The following is a 19326-nucleotide window of genomic DNA, read 5'->3' as shown; positions in this document are numbered from 1 at the left end:
GAACTAAATACTGGTGAGGAGCTCTCATTCATTGCTGGTCAGAATGCAAAATGGTACAACCACTCTGGAAAATTATTTGACTCTATTTTACAAAGCTAAACATAATCTTACCATATAATCCAGTAATCACTCTCCCAAGGATTTCTCTGAATGAGTTGAAAACTAATGCCCACACAAAAACCTGCATACTAATGTTTACAGCGACTTTATTCATAATTACCAAATGTGGAAGCAGCCAAGATGTTCTTCAGCTGGTAAATGGATAAACAAACTGTGGTATATTCATACAATGCAATATTATTCCATGATAAAAAAGCAATGAGCTATCCAATCATGCAAAGACATGGAGGAACTTGAACGCATGTTATTGAGTGTCAGAAGCAATCTGAAAAGGCTGCCTACTGTATGACCCCAATTATATAACATTCTGGAAAAGGAAAAACTATGGAGATGGGAAAAAGTACAGTGCTTGCCCCGGGTTCAGGAGGGAAAATGGAGGGATAAATAAGTATAGCACAGGGAATTTTAGGGTAGTCAAACTATTTTGTAGGACACAGTATTGGTGGGTATGTGTCATTATACATGTCAAAACCCATGGAATGTACAATACAAAGATTAGACTCTCATGTAAACTATGGACTTTAGTTAATAATAATGCATCAATACAGGTTCATCAATGTATCAAATGTACCACTCTAACGTAAGGTATTAATAATAGAGAAGAGTGTGAGTAGGATTGAGGTGGTTTATGGGATTGTACATTCTGTTTAATTTTTTTATACCACTCCAAAAACTAGAAATTAAAAAAGAAAATCTCTTCTGTAACAGCCACTAACATCTGGCTTCAAAAATAGGTACACCAGGATAGATTCATCAAAAGTGAATGATAAAGACTGGGAGTTCTACGGAGGACTATGAAGTAGAACAGCAGAGGCTCTTAAATTAAAGCTCTTATAAAATAAACAACATATAAATTAAGTTCCAAAAAGAATGAAGCTGGAGTACCTCCCTTTCCGCTCTACAATTTCATTGATGGGATGGATTCATTGGAAAGCTTTGCAATGTTTTAGGTCAAGAAATAAACAATGCCTACTTTTAGAAAAGTGAAGTTCTTTTATTTTCCCCAGCATCTTGAATTCTCCATTTTTAAATATTACATATTACAGAATTATCACTGCGTCAATATACAATAATTTAAGGCACTCTTACTTTGTCAGCCACCCAACATTTAAGAAACAGTTCTGAAGCCATAATATGCTATTTGGTTTTGTTTCTGCATTTACTTCACAGTTCTTTTAAATTCATTCATTGTGTATTTGATCTCTCTAATTAATCATAAATTCCTCCCCCAAACAAGGAACTTTTGATAGAGCAATCTTTCTCTCAGTGCTAACTGACCAACTTAAAATCTGTCCCTGAAGGAAAAATTACTATATATATCAAAGCTGCTGTGATTATTTATATCAGCATAAAATTAATTGCTGTGATTTGCCAACTAGAACACTTTCTTTTTGCTGGCCTCTTATTATTTCTATGAAAAGTGTATGAATTCTGTTTATTTTTAGTATTATTTTAGCATGGTTTTGAGAAGTAGAATTTAGTGTTGTCTAGTTCTTGGCGGGGGGAGGGCAAAAAGTACATTCTCTCTTCATAGGCCTGAAAGTCTTCACATCATCCTGGAGGAAAGACAGACCTTTGGTTGGATGTTTTCTGAGGCACAAATCATCATCCTACAAGTTAATGCAAAGAGCTCAATAATTTCCATTGTTAAAAGGTCTGTCTGCAACTGTCATGTGTTGGTCTCAGTTGCATTACCACTAGGATGACATGAGTGAGGTACTTTCCTAGGGGGCAGAAGTTAAGGGAGTGCCAACAAACTCAGCAATCAGGAAAAAAAAAATTTAAATACAATATTAGAAGAATAAAAATTAATCTTGAACACAGATCTTGAAAATCTTGAACAAAATATAGAAATACTAAATAAGACAGGCTCTGACGGGACAAGGATTTGGTGGGTGAGTCATACAAATACAGAGTCATACAAATATGACATACAAATACAGAGTCAGCTCCTGTCTTTATTGGAAATCTTGATTTCTTGGGGTTCTAGTCCTATTTGAACATTGGAGACTCCACCCTCAAAAGGGGACTGTCTGAAGGCATTGAATGTGTGCTCATTTATAGGAACCTCAATGTGCAATGTGTGTGCCTAGAGCCAGCAGTAAAAATCCTGCATGGCTTCTGTTTCAGTTTGCAACACTGCTACCATGTCTACTTCTACACAAAACAGTTCTCTTGAGCTACTCTATGCCTTGTCCTCCAGCCCTCACTGGGAGCCCTTTGTGCTAGATCATTCTTGATGCAGGTACACTTAGGGAAGTCCATTCCTGACTTCATTTTAATTGGCTTGGATTGGAATGTTTTTTGTACTTGGGTGAAAAATACCAAAAATCTCACCTAACTTGATTTTCAAAGAATGGTGTTCATAGATATGTAGCCCTGCAGTCCATACTGGCTTGTCTTAGGCACTAAACATGAGCAATGTATTCTATCTTTCTACAAGACCAAGGTAAGCATGGAAAAGTGTTTCTCTATGTAAACTGACCTGTAAAGGTCTATGTTCTGCAGAACCTACTTGGTAAGTTCAAACTGGTGATGGAAACAGACGTTGGGATCCTAATATAGTGAAAGAAAACATTCTTTAAGACTGCCTTAAGCAAAAACTCCTGTCTGCCCCCAAGTTGTCTTAAAAAAGACAGCGTAAGTAATCACTGTGCTTTGGGCTCCACAGCCCAACTACATCATCACAGCATCAATAGCATCTTTATAAATAGGGATCTGCATTTCATAACAGTGTTCTTTAAACACATGGTGGTAGGAAATTCAAAGTTGGGTAATTTGTATTGTTGCTGTGATTTATTTGTGCCTAAAAAGAAAAATTATAGAAGATACAGCATCATCGCCTGCAGGAGTGGTACAGTATCTGAGATCATTATTATTTACTTCCTGTCTTTTTTTTTCATAATCTCCTACTGAATAACTATTTTATTCTTCACTTGTATATAATCCGAGCAAGCTAGACACAAGCAGGTATATGTTTATTCAGGGGAAAAAACCCAAATATCATAATTAAAGGCTACATCTATGGTTAGTTAACAAATTGCAGGCACTCCAGCTTTGGGTATAAAATAGAAGATGACCCTCTCTGAAATGGACACAGTAGGAGTTAATGTGAAACTGAACGACATTAATCCTTTTGAGATGACTGACTTTGAGGGATGTTCTGTAAATGATTTGCTGTGTAGGCCATGCCATTTCCTTAGGCTTAGCATTGGAACATCAATCTACTGTGAAATGAAACATGAGCTGTTATTGTGAACACTAACATATTTGTGAAAAACACAAAAGATGTCTACAGAAAACACTGAGAATAAGAATTTGCTTTTCTGCAAGGAACAGAGGCACTCTATCTGCCAGGCAATGATGATGAGCACAAAACAATTTTGATTTATTGAATATGAGAGAAGCCATACCAGTTTCCTTAGGCATATTAATTTGGATTATTTAGACAACGGAAGAAAGTCAGTATTATTATTTCTGCTTGAAAAGTGAGCAGACTGGGTCTCAGAAATGTTACGTGTCTCACCCAAAGTCACACAGTTGGCATGAGGTTGTGACAGCATTTGAGGTCTGATCTGTCTGTCCCGCCAGCATGTGGGTCTTTCTCTATGAGCTCCTCCTCAGCCATCCAAGTGTTTCCTCCACTAGAAATCCATACTTTTTAGTGAGACGACTCTCAGACAACATCCCAGGTTGGGCAAAATCTCCACAAAGTTCTCCAGCTCAGACCCCATAAATCATCAGTTGTTTTTAAAAATACCTCCTTTCTCTAAGTGCCTCAGTTTTGAAGAATGTGTGCCTTGAATGAATAAATCAGCATTCTCACTACTGGAATCAACTATTCTCTCTATTAGTTTATAAGTATTCTGGGGTGGGTTTTTTTGTTTTGTTTTCCCTGTTAGTTTGAATCTTTGGCACCTGATCAATCTTGGATGAACTACTAAATTCAAGTTTCTGAAATGACAAAAATGAAGGATAGCTCTATTGGTTTTCATGGATTTTTCTACAGTCTTCTTACAAAGATGTCTCTCCAAGAACAATGCCAAAGAAAGCCAAACTGCTATAAAGCTTCTCACTGCTCTTTCATATGCTACCCTCTGCCTCAGATGCATTCACTGCATTGTCTCCTGACAAATTTCCCCTCCTCCTTTAAAATCCAACTTAAATGGCTCTCAGTTTTGTGAAATCATTCTGTGATGCCCAGAGTAAAGCCAATCTCTCATCAGTTTTAAACTTGTACATAATTTTGCACACACCACTGTTATAGTCACTCAGCACTCTACAGGAACTCCTTCTGTGTCATTCTTTCTTCTCATCTAGCCTATGAGTTACCCAACCATGTGGATGAAGTCAGAGTCACCTTGTTACTCCAGCACCTGGAACAGCAGTTGGCATAGGAAAAAATCCTCAGTAAATATTCGTAGAAATGACATTTTAAAACCATCCAATCTTATCTTTGAAAACTGCAGCCTTCAGGAAGATGTAAAAAGATGGGTACTTGTTAGGGGCCTACATCCTTAAAGGGCTTAACTAAGATCACGGTTGCTGAATGAAGTTCATTCTAAGTTCACTAAACTTGATTTATTACAATTAAGTTTCCTATTCTATCTTTTCTTTTGATTGCCTCTCCATGTTTAATATACCTTCTGCTTATAGAATTATACGGTGCCTGAAGTAACAATGAGAAAAATGGAGCCCCAGGAAGTCAAGGGATTTATCACAAATCACAAAGCTAAGTGGGAGAGTAAAGTAGAATACTCTGGAACTCTCAGCCCCTTTGTTACTCCTTCTAGTAGACCAAGGTGCTATGGAAATAATAATAAAAACTTGCATAAGCTTGTTTAAGCTTCCTTAACCAATTCAGAAGAAACTTTTTTTTTTTTTTTAATAATTGCGTGGGGCACCATACCCTGGAAAAAGTTGCCACCAGGTTTGTGCTTAACCCTTTCCAAACAAAGCCATCCACAAATTTAATGTTAGAAATATTGGTTCCATACTGATAGCTGTGGTTTTCTTTTCTCAATTACAAAGCAATAAAATGTGAGCATATGTTCATCTATACATACTAGCTGTTGTAATAAAACGAGAAGATATCGCACTGACCATAGTCTGTGTTTTCCGGCTCCCAACAATTTGATGGCCAAAAATAGGGTGTCTGTGGAATAAAAAGAAGTGCAACCCAGTTAAACACACACAAAATTTGTAGAGCTCTTGGTTTATGAATTGTGTTCATCTTCAGCAGTTATCCAGAATAGTTTGCTGATAATATATGCTTTGTAATCCAGGAAAAGTACCCAAAGAGGCATTGTAAGGCTTTTCTTCTACATTTACTTTGCTGAGCAATTTTCAGTCTCCAAATGTGTTGTGCAGCACCAGCAGGTACTTAAAATGTCATACATTTGCTGCAGTTTTATGTCAGGTGACATAAAGCTAAAAGGTCTGATTGTATCATTCCCCCCCCCAAAAAAAGTGTTAACCCACAAAGACTGAAAGCAGACTATTAAATTCAGCAAGACCCCCAGATGAAATATATTTAAATATAACAAATTGTTTTCTATGATTCAGGTATCTCATTATTGCCTTCAGTAGATCCAATGCTCAACCATCAAAATTTTCCCTAAAACCTGGCAATCATTTTTCTGGCTTTGTTAATTATATAATGCTGCTGTCAACACTATCCAACTAGATTTAAACAACTCTTCTGTCTCACTTTAAAAAACTATTTCGCCATAAAAACACTTATTGCTTCAAATTTTTTAACTGCAGAAACCAGAGGTGATTTTTTAAAAACGATTTTTACTTGATTTTATTTTAATTTTAATCAATTTTAATTGATTGGTGTGATTAACAATCAACAGAAATCTCATTCTGTGAAATTCTAGAAACTGACTGACAGGGCGCCTGGGTGGCTCAGTTGGTTAAGCGACTGCCTTCAGCTCAGGTCATGATCCTGGAGTCCCGGGATCGAGTCCCATATCGGGCTCCTTGCTCAGCAGGGAGTCTGCCTCTCCCTCTGACCCTCCCCTCTCTCATGTGCTCTCTCTCTCTCATTCTCTCTCTCAAATAAATAAATAAAATCTTTAAAAAAAAAAAAGAAACTGACAAAACTACAAAGAAACTGATCAGGAAAACCCTGTTATCATCAACATTTTGTATGTTCTCATAGAGGTTTTCTAGCCCCACTAGATGGACATGCAGGGCTCCAGGCCATGAGGATGGCCACCTGTATACTCTTTCAAACTGTGATGATGACTCTAGAACTCAATGAAACAAGACTGCAGACATCAAACTTGTGGGCTTACTTATATTTATTAGTCAGCTATGTTAGCTACCCATGTGTAATGAGCATACTTGAGGTAATCTCTGATTAACTGTTTGATAATTCTCCCACTGGAAGAGGGATTCTCAAGGCAGAGGGTAAAGGATAATTGGGGAGAACTGTTTGAATCTCTGGGGGAGAACCTTTTCAAACTGCTCAGGACTCCAGGGATTTTGATTTACCCTCTACTCCTTCTTGGGAATTGCGGCAGGATAATAAAGGAATCTGCTGATGTTACACATGTGAACAAAGTGACGACAAGTATTTAGGTGGGGTGGGGAGAGTTGAAACACTGGACAAAGGAAGACATCAAGGATTTCTATGGCCCCATTCTCACATGAATCCCACTTGACTCCTTGGGAAATAGAGCTTTGAGGGTAAAACTGGGTCAGAATCTAGGGGAATCACAGGGAACAAAGTAGTTAAAATCTTGTGGGCCACTAGTTTTGAGATACTTATCAAAAGCATTATTCCCTTCATTCTGTGAGGGGTGTGTGTGTGTGTGTGTGTGTGTACACTTATCTAACTTTTAAAGTATCTATTCTAGTCAGACTGGCCAGACTCATACTTTTTTCTCAAAGCCACAAGGAATGTTCTTAGCTGCATTCTTACAATTTTTCTTTATTCTTTTATCATTTACTTTAGTGAGAATTTCCTGACTAAAAATAAAAGAATAAAGCTATTTTATGCTGTGATATTATGCGGAAATGCCTTAAACCAGCATTCCTCACAAATATTGCAAGATTTTTTCTAGGAAACGTATTTTAATTTATAGTAAAAAAGAATTTAAAGAATAACAAATGCTTATAGTTTGTTGAAATTTAAAAATTTACTTTTAAAATTCAAGTAGACTTCAGGACATTTTAATGTATGAGTTTCTCTTTTCTTTTCACAGTTGGCTTCTTTAGCTATGATAAAACTGATCCAGCCATTACTCAATAACCTTTGGCACATATACTAATGTAATGAAAGTCATGAAAGCGACCTGGAGAATCGTGTCAGATCTCAATTACAGCTAGCTAAGAGAGGATAATTAGACAATTGCAAGTTTACAATAAATACAGAAATCACATGATTTAAAATGTGCTGAGAAATTGAGACAAATTTACATACTGCGGCATATCAGTGAGATTAAATGAAGAGTTCTGTTTGTCTCAAACTCATGCCCTGAAGCTTCTTCAGATTCCTAATGATGGTTAGAATCTCAATCATTCACTGAAGGAACAGTAAACATGATATTGCAAGTTTCCCATTTTAATTCATGATTTTTAAAATCCTCCCAGGGAGTTGAATTTCAGCTCAATGTAATAAAAAACTTTCTGCTGCTTGGAACCAACACAAAAATGGAAGAGTACACCTTGAACAATAATATGTTTTCTATTATTAGGGCTGTTCAAATATAAACTGATTAATGCCTTCACAGACTAATATTAAAGCAGGAATTCAATCATCCCTGACTTCTCTGGAGTGTCCTTTGTTTTTTAAATCTCGGTTTTAAGATCCTATGATTATTAGATTTACAAATATGGCACATTTAGATCCTATTTCAAATGTGAACAGGTCATTAAAATATTTAACATTAATTAATGGAATTTGAAAGACTATTTATCATCTACCTAGGCACATTGAAAACTTGCTAAACTTCTGCCTACACCACTTGCACCCATTCCCTTGTCTTGTTCTAAAGCTCTTTAAAAACAGTCTCTTCTTTCTCCAGAATATATGGTGGCCCATTCCCAACTCTGCACATCTTTGACCCATGACCATGACTAACACATGTAAACCTTGTCTGCCTACTAATTTCAGTCTGGGAATGACAAGTGCAGAGTTAAAGGTTGCAAATTAGGTTAACTCAAGACACCATCACAAACTTTGGGCCCATGTGTGAGCTAGTTTGCTTTAAGGAAAAATTTTAAATTAGATAATTCTCCAGAGATAAACAGACTACATCCAATGCTTCCCTCATAGATATGTTCTTTTATACAGAGATGATTTTAGTTGTAATATTGATTGTGAAGATAGATAAAAGTTGTTATTTTTGTAAAAAGAAAAATCCTTTCATTCAGAATTTGTGAGATTTTTATTAGGCCTAAAGTTTACTTATAGTCTCTATATGAAAAATTTTTCAAAGAAAGTAAGATTATATGGAAAATGTAATCCTGCAGTAGCAGAAAAGTAACTCCCTTAAAAAAATCAAAAAGTGTTACAAATACATAAATATTTTGTTTACTAATCACTAATAATTTTTATTTATTAAAAGTTACCTTTAGGAACATGAGTTACATTAACTTATTAATAAGCTATTTTAAGCTACCATTACTTTAACTGTATAAAGGATAATGTTCCTTTATTTTAAAGCCTTTTAAAATTAATTAATTTAATTTATGTTGCTTGAAAACTTAGGTCAGTATCCTGATTTCAAGAGACTGCTTCATCTCCTAGCTATTTGGTGCATAAAGTCCTGTGACTATTTGCCTTGGATAAAAAGGTCCTGAGGAAGTGGCAGTGAGAGTGTTCTAGGAAGACAAAGGTCTTTAAATGTTTTTAAAACATATTCCCTCTTTGTTCTCTGTTTGTCTCACCAAGTTCTTTGGCACCCAAGTTATTTTGTCATTTATTTAGATATAGAACATCTAATGATATTTAGAACAAATGAGAAAGAATGCTCCAATGTCTACAAGTTTGACATAGGGGAGAATCCCCTAAAAATACATAAGAGCTAGAGTCTGAACTCTGGCATTAAATGTGCCTTAATTTTATGGGCTAGAACCCACCAGCCAGTTATTAATGAACTATATTGCCTAATGAAATGTAGCATCTACTTCAGGTAAATCATTGTGAACTCAAGTGTCAACTACATGCTCAAGGACCAAAATCAGAGTTCACAATCACTTCTGAAAGAACAATAGCATCTGTTTCATTTGGAAATGACCTAAACGACTCTTCTCAGTTTACAGGTTATCTACGGTATAGTTTTGTCTCAGATGAGTGCACACACACAAAGTATCATGCACGTCAGGCTTCACAGTCTTCTTGAAGGAAGCCTCAGATACTGACATGCAGAAGGCTTGTATAATTAGCTAAATTCTGCATTGGAGTTTCAAGCATTCCCATGAGAATCTGCTTGGACTGAAGACAGTCTTGTATCATGGACAGGGTCCAGAGTATAATCAATTCAGTTACACTTCTCAGCTTCCTTCCCAGTGGCTAATGTAGCTTACACATGAAGAACTCTCCCACGTCCTGAATTCCAGCAAGCCACTCTGAATTTTTCTCAAGCTTTAATATAAAACGTAACTTCAATCATCATACAGTTTAGCTTTCACAAATCATCATAACCAAGCACATTCTTTCCCTGCTTATTTTTTTTCTGTCTTATACTGAACATTAATTAGTTTCTAACTAGACCAAGCCAAATAAAATAAGTCATATTTTCAAAATTTTTGTAAAAACAATCAACAAACAAAATGCAGACTTCTATATTACCATTAAGGAATATTTTCATTAAACTTACCTGAAACCGATAAAAGGTGCCATCATCTTTGAGTGTGAGGACGTGATCCGAGATTGGAAAGAAGTAGCCATGGGCAGCCATTAATGTTCCTAAATGGAGTGCCTCCACTGTTTCATGAAAACAAACAAACAAAAATGTATACAAATTTTTTTTTTATGTTGATTTGCAGGAGTATAGGATTTTATCTTGTTCCCTTTTAAGCACATTCTTTTTTTTTATGTTATGTTAATCACCATACATTACATCATTAGTTTTTGATATAGTGTTCCATGATCCATGTTTGCATAGAACACCCAGTGCTCCATGCAGAACGGCACAATACCCATCACCAGGCTAACCCATCCCCCTACCCATCTCCCCTCTTAAACCCTCAGTTTGTTTCCCAGAGTCCACAGTCTCTCATGGTTCGTCTCCCCCTCCGATTTCCCCAGCTTCATTTTTCCCTTCCTACGATCTTTTTTTTTTTAACATATAATGTATTATTTGTTTCAGAGGTACAGGTCTGTGAGTCAATAGTCTTACACAAATCACAGCGCCTTTTGAGCACATTCTTGCATCCAAATTCTTGGCATCCTAAACAACTTGGCTTTGAATTTTTTCTTTTTCCATCTCTTTCACAGAGGGTACTAAGGTGGCTCTGGTTCCACGTAGTAACTGTGCAATGACCAACCATACCGCACGACGACCAGTGCGTGAGAACATAACACTGTGGAATGCTGAGACCAGAAGGCTATTCTGACATCACAGAATCCGACTCCTTCATTTTATAGATGGATATATTTTGCTCTATGTTAATAGTCTTCCACAAACAATTATATTTGGCATTTACATAGCACTTTAAAACTTTATTTTTATTTTTTCTTTTCTCTTTATTGTATTTATTTATTTATTTTTAATTTAATTTTATTTTATTATGTGATGTTAGTCACCATACAATACATCATTAATTTTTGATGTAGTGATCTATGATTCATTGTTTTCGTATAACACCCGCTGCTAGATTTTATTTATTTATTTGAGAGAGAGACCACAAGTGTGGGGGGGGAAGGCAGAGGAAGAGGGAGAAGCAGGTTCCCCACTGAGTAGGGATCCTGATGCAGGAGCGACCCCAGGACCCCCATCATGACCTGAGCTGAAGGCAGACGCTTAACCGACTGAGCCACCCAGGTGCCCCTAGCACTTTAAACTTTTAAAAGTGTTCTCACTTGCATCACCCCCCAGATTATATAGTGGATAATCCAATACTATCAGCAATTTTTCTAATGGGATGGATCATTATTACATGATGTCATCAGCGAAAGTTAAGGCATCCAAAACCATTTATGCTACATTAAGTGAGTTTGCTAAGCAACGATTTATGCTGCTTCTATAGTCCTGTGATCATCTGGACTGCTCTAGTTTCTACTACTCTATATTCAGTGTTCCAGATATGGACCATGCAGAGGTTTGTTTGACAATAAAAAGATTACACTTTTCCAGAAGGCTGAGAAACAGGTGGAACATAATACTGTGATACTCATACTCTTTTTATAGCAGTCAACAATTTCTTCCAATAAAATGGTTAATAAAATTTGGTCAACATAGTTACTATTGCAGTCATGCAGGAACAATATAAAGTTTGCTAACTTAGAGTCTGGCAACCATGGAACTATGCACAATAGTTTTTCAGTCCATTGGAAAGTTAGATTTATTGATCTGTTTTGCATCTTTATATACAGTTTAGTTAGGGATTTATTTCTGTTTCTTAGACAAGTAAATGGTTCTTTTTTTTTTAAAGATTTTATTTATTTATTTGACAGAGAGAGACACAGCGAGAGAGGGAATGGGAGAGGGAGTGGGAGAGGGAGAAGGAGGCTTCCCGCGGAGCAGGGAGCCCGATGCGGGGCTCGATCCCAGGACCCCGGGATCATGACCTCAGCCAAGGCAGACGCTTAACGACTGAGCCACCAGGCGCCCCAAGTAAATGGTTCTTTAACTCGGGAATTCTTACAGTAGTTCAGGAATGTGTGGATCCATCTGTCCAGCTGTCAATCCTGGGGCGCTTTGATATTCCAGCCAGTACTGAGTCACTAAACAGCTTGCTATGGTGCAGGGGAGCATACGAACCCTTCCCCTGTCCTCTACCTTCCTATGCCTATGTGGGCTAATAATACATTTTAGTTTTTAATTTTATTAAAAAATTAAATTTTATCTGCCATGAGGTACTATGGTGCCCCTTTTAATTGTCATTTAGCATCTTGTAAACACTTCAGTTGGTAACTTCTACTTCCGGCCTCTCACTGTGTTGTACTTGTCAATAATAAAGAAGAACTGTCAATCATCCTCTTTGCCATGCCCTTGGAAGACTGTCATTAAGGGTCCCAGCCATCATCTTATCCACACTTCCAATTAAGTGCCTCCCTGCATAGAATGTTACTTTGCTACAAAGGAGTAATTTTTTCACCATATATATATCATGTCTGCATCCTTTTAGCTCAAAGTCGAGACCTTCTCAAAGCCTGCGTTGCTTACAGCTACATACCCACATGTTCTGTGACTCTTGCTGAAACTCAGGAGCTAGTGAGGTGTTGTAGGAAGAACAAAACCTTTGGAGATACTCGCTAGCTTTTGTTACTTAAATTCTGTGTGCCTCTCCCATTTATTAATAGAGGTAGCAAACCCACCTTGCAGGTTGGTATGAGAACCAAACAAGAATATATGTAAAGAAGTTGCACAGGAGACATTCAATAGATGGTAGCTGTTATGCTTCATTATTTACACATGAATTCAGGTCACTTTTCTCCAAAGCACTGTTAGGAAATCCACTTGCATAAATTTGCCTCAACTGGGCTGAGAGAAATTGGCAGTCCTAAATAGCATCCTAAGCAGCCACTTACATATTATTTTGTGTGTGTGTGGATTATTTATAAAATTGAAAGAGTGAGAGAATCTATAAGGATTGCTAGCCCATAACAATGAGCAGGTGCTTACAGCCTCGCTCATATTCTGAGTCCCTGGATGCTCCCATCAGGTAGCACTAGTTAGGGCAACACATTACATCTGTTTTAGAATTGCAAAGTCAGGTGGCCCACCTATCTTGTTATAACCATCTTTACTTGTTTTATTCCCAGCAATCTGTGGCCTAGGAAAATATTATTAGCACAACTTTCCAGAAATGGAATTGAGTTATGTCACACGAGAAAGTCTGCAAGAATAGATTCAAGAAAGGAAAACTGAGATGTCCAGAAAGATAAATAGTAAAGGGCTTCAGATCTCTAATCATAGGAATGAATGTGACTAAAATAAAATAAACAGAAACCAGTGGGGTGCTAAAGGGCTGATGAGGATTAGAAAATTATAGTGAAAGTAAATATAACGAAGCTGCAGGAAAAAAATCAGAAGCAAATAAACATAAGCATGTTCTTACCTTCCTGCATCCATTAGATACTGATTCTGAGAGATCATACATTTCTAGAGGGCTGGGTGCATGTCAGCTGGTTTTCCTCATGTAGCACTACCATACATGATCAGATCATAGACGTCATGAGCTTTGTCACAGGACCACCAGAGAACGTGGCTCCAGGACAGGAAAAATGCTTAGAGGAAAAGTCAGGGAGTCGAGGTAGACTGTCTGCTTTATTTCAGACTGTTAGCTTGGCACTTAGCACATCAAGAGTAAAAGTAGCTATTGAACCAATATTTGCTGAATGAGTAAATAAGTCAATTTATGAATCAATGACACAACAAAAATATGAAAAAGGGAGTGCTGCATGAAAAAAGAACAAACTAGTTATTTTGTGCTGTGATGATGAGCAGCTTGTTCAGCTCTTCAGAGATAATGCAGATGTTCATAATCTTGTTTCAAGATACTTTTATAAGCTTTGGAGGTGAGGCTGTGGTAGGTCTTTTATTACGGGAAAAAGTAGTAGTGAGATTAATGGCACACACACACCACTAGGAGATCTGAGAGTGGGCAGGGGGTAGTGTTCTCAAGGCTGACCTGTTTATTGCTGGTGATAAAGATGGAGCTACACTTCCCCATGGTCCCTCTGCTTCTGAATCCCAGCACAGCCTTAACCTAATAAGAATCCAGAGGACTGCTGACAGTCTTGGAACAAAGTGTTGCAAGAATTTAATGAGAAATCCATCAAGATCGCCCTTCCCAATAATGACACACCAGATGGCTCCACCACGTTACGCTTGTTGGCAAAATAATCACTAATTAATCTTGTACATGTGTTATTCGCGTCACCCACACAGCTAAATAAAGTTCAACAACAAACCTACCATAAAATTCAATTTTATTTTTCTTTTGGACAGTCAAGCCATGAACAAACTGAGAAATAAAAATCCATCTCCAAACAACTGTTACTATGTGAACAGCCTAGTGTAGCTTTGTTAAGCCTGATCTATTCATCACATTACTTCACCCCAAGCCCTGGAGCAGGAGAATTATCAAAATCCTTTAAAAGCAAAGAGAATTCTGCATAACATAATTTACTTTTGAATCACGACTACTTGAGAAAGTTAATAGGATGAAAGCATGTTATAAAATAGGCTTGTGTTGTTTAGTGCTAGATTTCTATACTCAGTTCTACACTTAAAACATATTTTAAAAACTCAATAATATTTTCCTTATCCTGAGGTCCAATTCTTGGCAGTCTCAGTCCCTCCCAAATACAGTCCATAATTTTGAAGTAATGGAAGAATGCCTCTGAGTCAAGAAAATAATAATAAAAAAGTATCACTAAATTATGTTTTTATTCCTATAATTTATTTTTATTTTCTGTGTATGTATTAGGAATTGGATTGTTTCATTATTAGCACACAACATACTTGATGTGGTAAATACGATTACTGTGTGGAGAGAAATATTTTAGAAGGAAATCCACTCAAAGTAGGAAAAATGACAGCTGATGATATGATATTAGGGAGAGAAAAAGCTAAAAAGCAGATAGACAGAGGTAAGTTGCTAAACAGTAAAATAACAGGCATTCATCATGATGATCCTGTGTCATAAAGATTTTGTTGAGCTTATTACTCTCTGTTTAAGAAGACAGGGAAGTGATCACTTTAGAAGTACTTCAAAATATAACTTTTTAAAGAAGTGGCACTTGAAAAGGTAAGGTTAGTCATGTGGAAAAATCATATATGCAGCACATTTTATTCTCCAAGTCCAAATAAAAGTAAACTATTACTATATTTAGGAATATCTAAGGTAAGCTCATTTTCTCAATAGTAAGAGTTAATGAAAGAAGTAAGTATCTGGGTTTTCCTCTTTCTTTCTTTCTTTTTTTTTAAAGCACCATTTCCACATAGAAAAATCATGTGTTGTTTGCTTTTTAGCAATCATAATCAGGACTTAGAAGTGGAATAACATGGCGATATAGAATAGATAAGATAAAATAGGTTCTATTTGGTAGAAGTAAAAACAGAGGCATAGTTGAGATCAATTTGGGGGAACGCACTAGGTAATTAAGACAAGTAAATAATATCTCCAAACAAAGGAGCTGAGTACAGAGGTGAAGCAGCCAGGCTGGGCAAGCCCGCTGCCTGGGTTCAAATCCTGATTCCCTCATTCGCTGGCTGTGTGACTTGGCAACAGACTTGCACTCTCTGGGCCTCAGTGTACTCATCTGTACAATGGGGATAATAAAATACTGATGTCAAAGTTTTGTTGTGAGGATCAACTGAGATAATATGTGCAATGTGCTTTAAAAAGCCACTCGCATAGAAATGCTCCAAACCTTGAGTTATTATCAATTAGTTGATACTTACAGAAGGACACTTTCAATGGCACTTAGTCTAGTTTAGTCCAGTGCTAAAGCAATGAAGAAACTGGTAGCTTACAGGTCATGTATAACACTTACAGTTCAATATCTTCAAAGTTCTCCAGGTGATTAGACTGGGGGGGTCTTTTGTGTGCAGATGATGAATGTGCTCTGGAATACACTTCCATTTTTTCTTAGACAGCAAAGAACACTGCCCCAAATCCCAAAGATCAGGTATCATAGTTATAGAGAAAGATTTCCAAAGGTAATATATTCTGCACACTGGGTTTACAATCCAAAACCTGACAATGCCGGAAATCACTGGGAAAGCTCCTGGTTCAGGAGAGAGGTAGGCAGGACTGACTGATGAGGAAACAGTGAGGTGACAGTGCTGAGAAATAATGGTGACAGAGGAATCACCGGGAGAGCAGTCAGAAGACAGATGAATTCTTAGGGAAGCATATTTGCTCAGGACTCAAAAAAATCAACCCATTAAGAAAAAACAATTGGCACCATCATAAATCAGTGGCCCTTATCAGACACACAGAGAACAGTCTAGATGCCTAATATCAGCAGGTATGACACCTTAAGAAATTATTTAAATATGAAGAGCAATGAAAAAATTTAAAAAGAGAGAGAGAGATCTATGCAATATTGTTAAGGAGAACTGGTTTAAGATCTATGTCATGTAAGGGTCACCTGGGTGGCTCAGTCGGTTAAGCTTCCGACTCTTGATTTTGGCTCAGGTCATGATCCCAGGGTTGTGAGATCGAGCCCCAGGTCAGGCTCTGTGCTTAGTGCAGAGTCTGCTTGAGATTCTCCCTCCCCTTCCCCCCACCAAATAAATAAATAAATAAATAAATAAATAAATAAATAAAATCTTTAAAAAAAATCTATGTTCTATAATAACTACATGATATCAGGATGTTCATTTCACAGTATATCCCTCCATATAACTGGCAGTTCCATCATTGTGCAAAATGAACTGCATCTTAACAAGACTCTATTATATTTATAGGTGTGATTGGTGCATAGAATGGTATTCAGATGAGAGAAAATCACTTTGAATTCATCCAAGAATGGTGCAAGAAATGGTAACAATCACAAGAGCCAAGGCAATAATAAATTATTGTGGAAAGAAACATTCCCTCTAAAATTCAGCATACATTCTGCAAAATTTCCACGAGTTAACTGGCTGAATGAGTTGGAAGAAAGGTGGGGCATTGAGTTAACTTTAACAGCAGGGGGTTTCCATAGCATGTGTTGCTTTAAATCAGCAACAGCACATGCTACTGAACAGGCACGCATGTGTATTAAGAAGAAACATGCTCAATTGCAGGTCATGGAATTTGAATTCTAATCCTAATTTAGTTCTATGACTACATATCTTGAGTAAGTCATCTTGTTTCTCTGGACCTTAGAGTCGGCATCCATAAATGCAGGGCTGGATCGCCAAACTTTTTCCAACTCTGATTCTATGGTGTACAACCAACCTTCACACTGGAAGCCCTGGCCAAAATGCTGCCACCCTTATTTTGCCTCTTTGTCAAAGGGAAATTGATTTTTCTTCTTCTGCAGATAATCCTGCCACGTCCATGGCCAATACTCCAAAAATAAAAAATGTACATTATAAAATACAATACTTAATTTGAATTTCAGTTGCTTAAAACTCAATCTTCATGATGATCCAGAGCTGTTATGGTAAAGAACTTTGTGTGCACAGAGAAAATGTCATACTTATTCCAAATAATAGGAACTGGGTTGATGTGAGTGTTCTATTTATATATTTTCTAAAGCTAGTTGTAAAAATGCAGGCATGATATGGGAATAACCAGTAACTCACCCCACACAACAAAATGCCATGAATGAATTTGGTTTGAAAAACAAGTGTCGCTCCTAAAGAATAAGCAACATAGTCTTCTGATAATACCTGTTAACAGCATCTCTTTTTTAAAAAATCACTATTCATTAATGTATTTAAACCATGATTAAGTAGAAGACTAATTTCAAAACTATAGCCTTGATCATACAGTCACAGTTATTATGAAATTTCTAAACAAAACCAGATATAATTTCCTTTAGTATGTATTTTGCAGAAGTGAATGCTTCCACTGGGGGAGAAGTTTAGGACATCAGAACTGATGTCTGAAACTCTCTAGATCATCTTTATCACCTGGCATTGGTGTCCTTTTTTATTTTTATTTTATTTTATTATTTTATTTTATATTATTAAATAGGCTCCATGCCCAGCATGGAGCCCAACGTGGGGCCTGAACTCAAAATCCTGAGATCAAGACCTAAGCAGAGATCAAGACTCAGACACTCAACCGACTGAGCCACACAGGTACCCCACCTGGTGTCCTTTTTTATACACAAACAATGAATCATGGAACACTACATCAAAAACTAATTATGTACTGTATGGTGACTAATATAACATAATAAATAAATAAATAATAAAAAAATAAAATAAAAATCCCACTTTACATAAACACATGTACTTACCAGTTTCATTTTCTTATGTTTGTGTCTATATGTTGGTTTATGTGTGTGTTGGAAACCAATACCTGGAAATAAGCAACTTCTGGGAATACCTGAATTCTAATGTACAATACATGCCAAGATATAATCAATAGAGATGGTACCTTGCAAGGAACAGTTTGGAAACCAAAGCGGGTAAATTTATCAAATGAGATGCATTCATTAAAATCGTTGTTCTTTTTGCTGTTTCAAAACAGCACAACAGTCCATCAATAATTTGATTTTGATTTTAAATACCACAAAAAAATCATAACTATTGCAGAGCAGTGAGAATAAGGCAGGTTCAGAAACCAGAATGAAGAAATACAGATGAGCTAATTAAAGGATTAACACCCCCCCTACGAAAAAAGTCTCTATTTTCATACAGTAAGTCAGAATTTAAACACCAGATATTTTTAAAGGATTAAAATCAAATCTAAAAATATATGGCTTCTTAAGTTTCTTCTAATAAAGTGTGTACACAGCTCTACTTGCCGGAATTCAAATCAAGAAATCCTAGATGCTGTATAGACATGAATAATAAGAAATGACTGAACCTCAGTGGGTTTGAAATCTTTGTGGATTACACTTCTATACTTGCACCTGCTGGAGAGAGCACAGCAGTTTATGGGGCAATAGTCAGAACATAGACTTTGAGCAACATTGTCCGGCTTTTGCTGCATATTAGAAATCCTCTAGTTTCGGATATTTTGGATATTTGAATTTTTAAAAATTTCACTATCATAAACACCAGAGTAATAAACATTCTTATAACATAGTCATTGCACATATCTCTAGCTTCACTTCTCCTCTGAATTCCTATATTGTATTTCCAAGAGCCTGTGTGACATCTCCACTTGAATACTGAATAGACCTCTTGCATTTATCATGGTAAAACTGAACTGTTGACTTTCATCTCAAACCTGCTCTTCTTCTTGCAGTCTTTCCCATATCAGTAGATGTCAGTGATTTTCATTCAATTTCTCAAACCAGAGCCCTTGAATTGTTTTTGATGTCTGTCTTTCCATCACTTATCACATCCAGTCCAGGAGCACATTCTGATAATTGTTCCTTGCGAACCCAGAATCTACACCCCCTCCGCC

At 36.7% G+C, this 19326-nt stretch overlaps 1 protein-coding gene across 5 annotated transcripts in view; it reads right to left on the bottom strand.

Moving 5' to 3' along the window:
- RGS7 (regulator of G protein signaling 7) overlaps window positions 1-19326 on the bottom strand; it is a 499918-nt gene that overhangs the window by 118052 nt on the left and 362540 nt on the right. For all 5 annotated transcript variants that reach the window (XM_081824504.1, XM_081824503.1, XM_081824500.1 and 2 more), the window contains 2 exons: window positions 9954-10060; window positions 5224-5275 (listed from right to left, as the gene is read on the bottom strand). In XM_081824504.1, the coding sequence (XP_081680630.1) occupies window positions 5224-5275; window positions 9954-10060 (159 nt within the window). The remainder of the gene's footprint in view (window positions 1-5223; window positions 5276-9953; window positions 10061-19326) is intronic.

Source organism: Leptonychotes weddellii, chromosome 6 (assembly GCF_054177405.1).
Source record: "Leptonychotes weddellii isolate Sample4059 chromosome 6, ASM5417740v2, whole genome shotgun sequence".
In the NCBI taxonomy this organism is placed as follows: Eukaryota; Metazoa; Chordata; class Mammalia; order Carnivora; family Phocidae; genus Leptonychotes; species Leptonychotes weddellii.
This window is presented reverse-complemented; position numbering and strand designations above follow the sequence as displayed.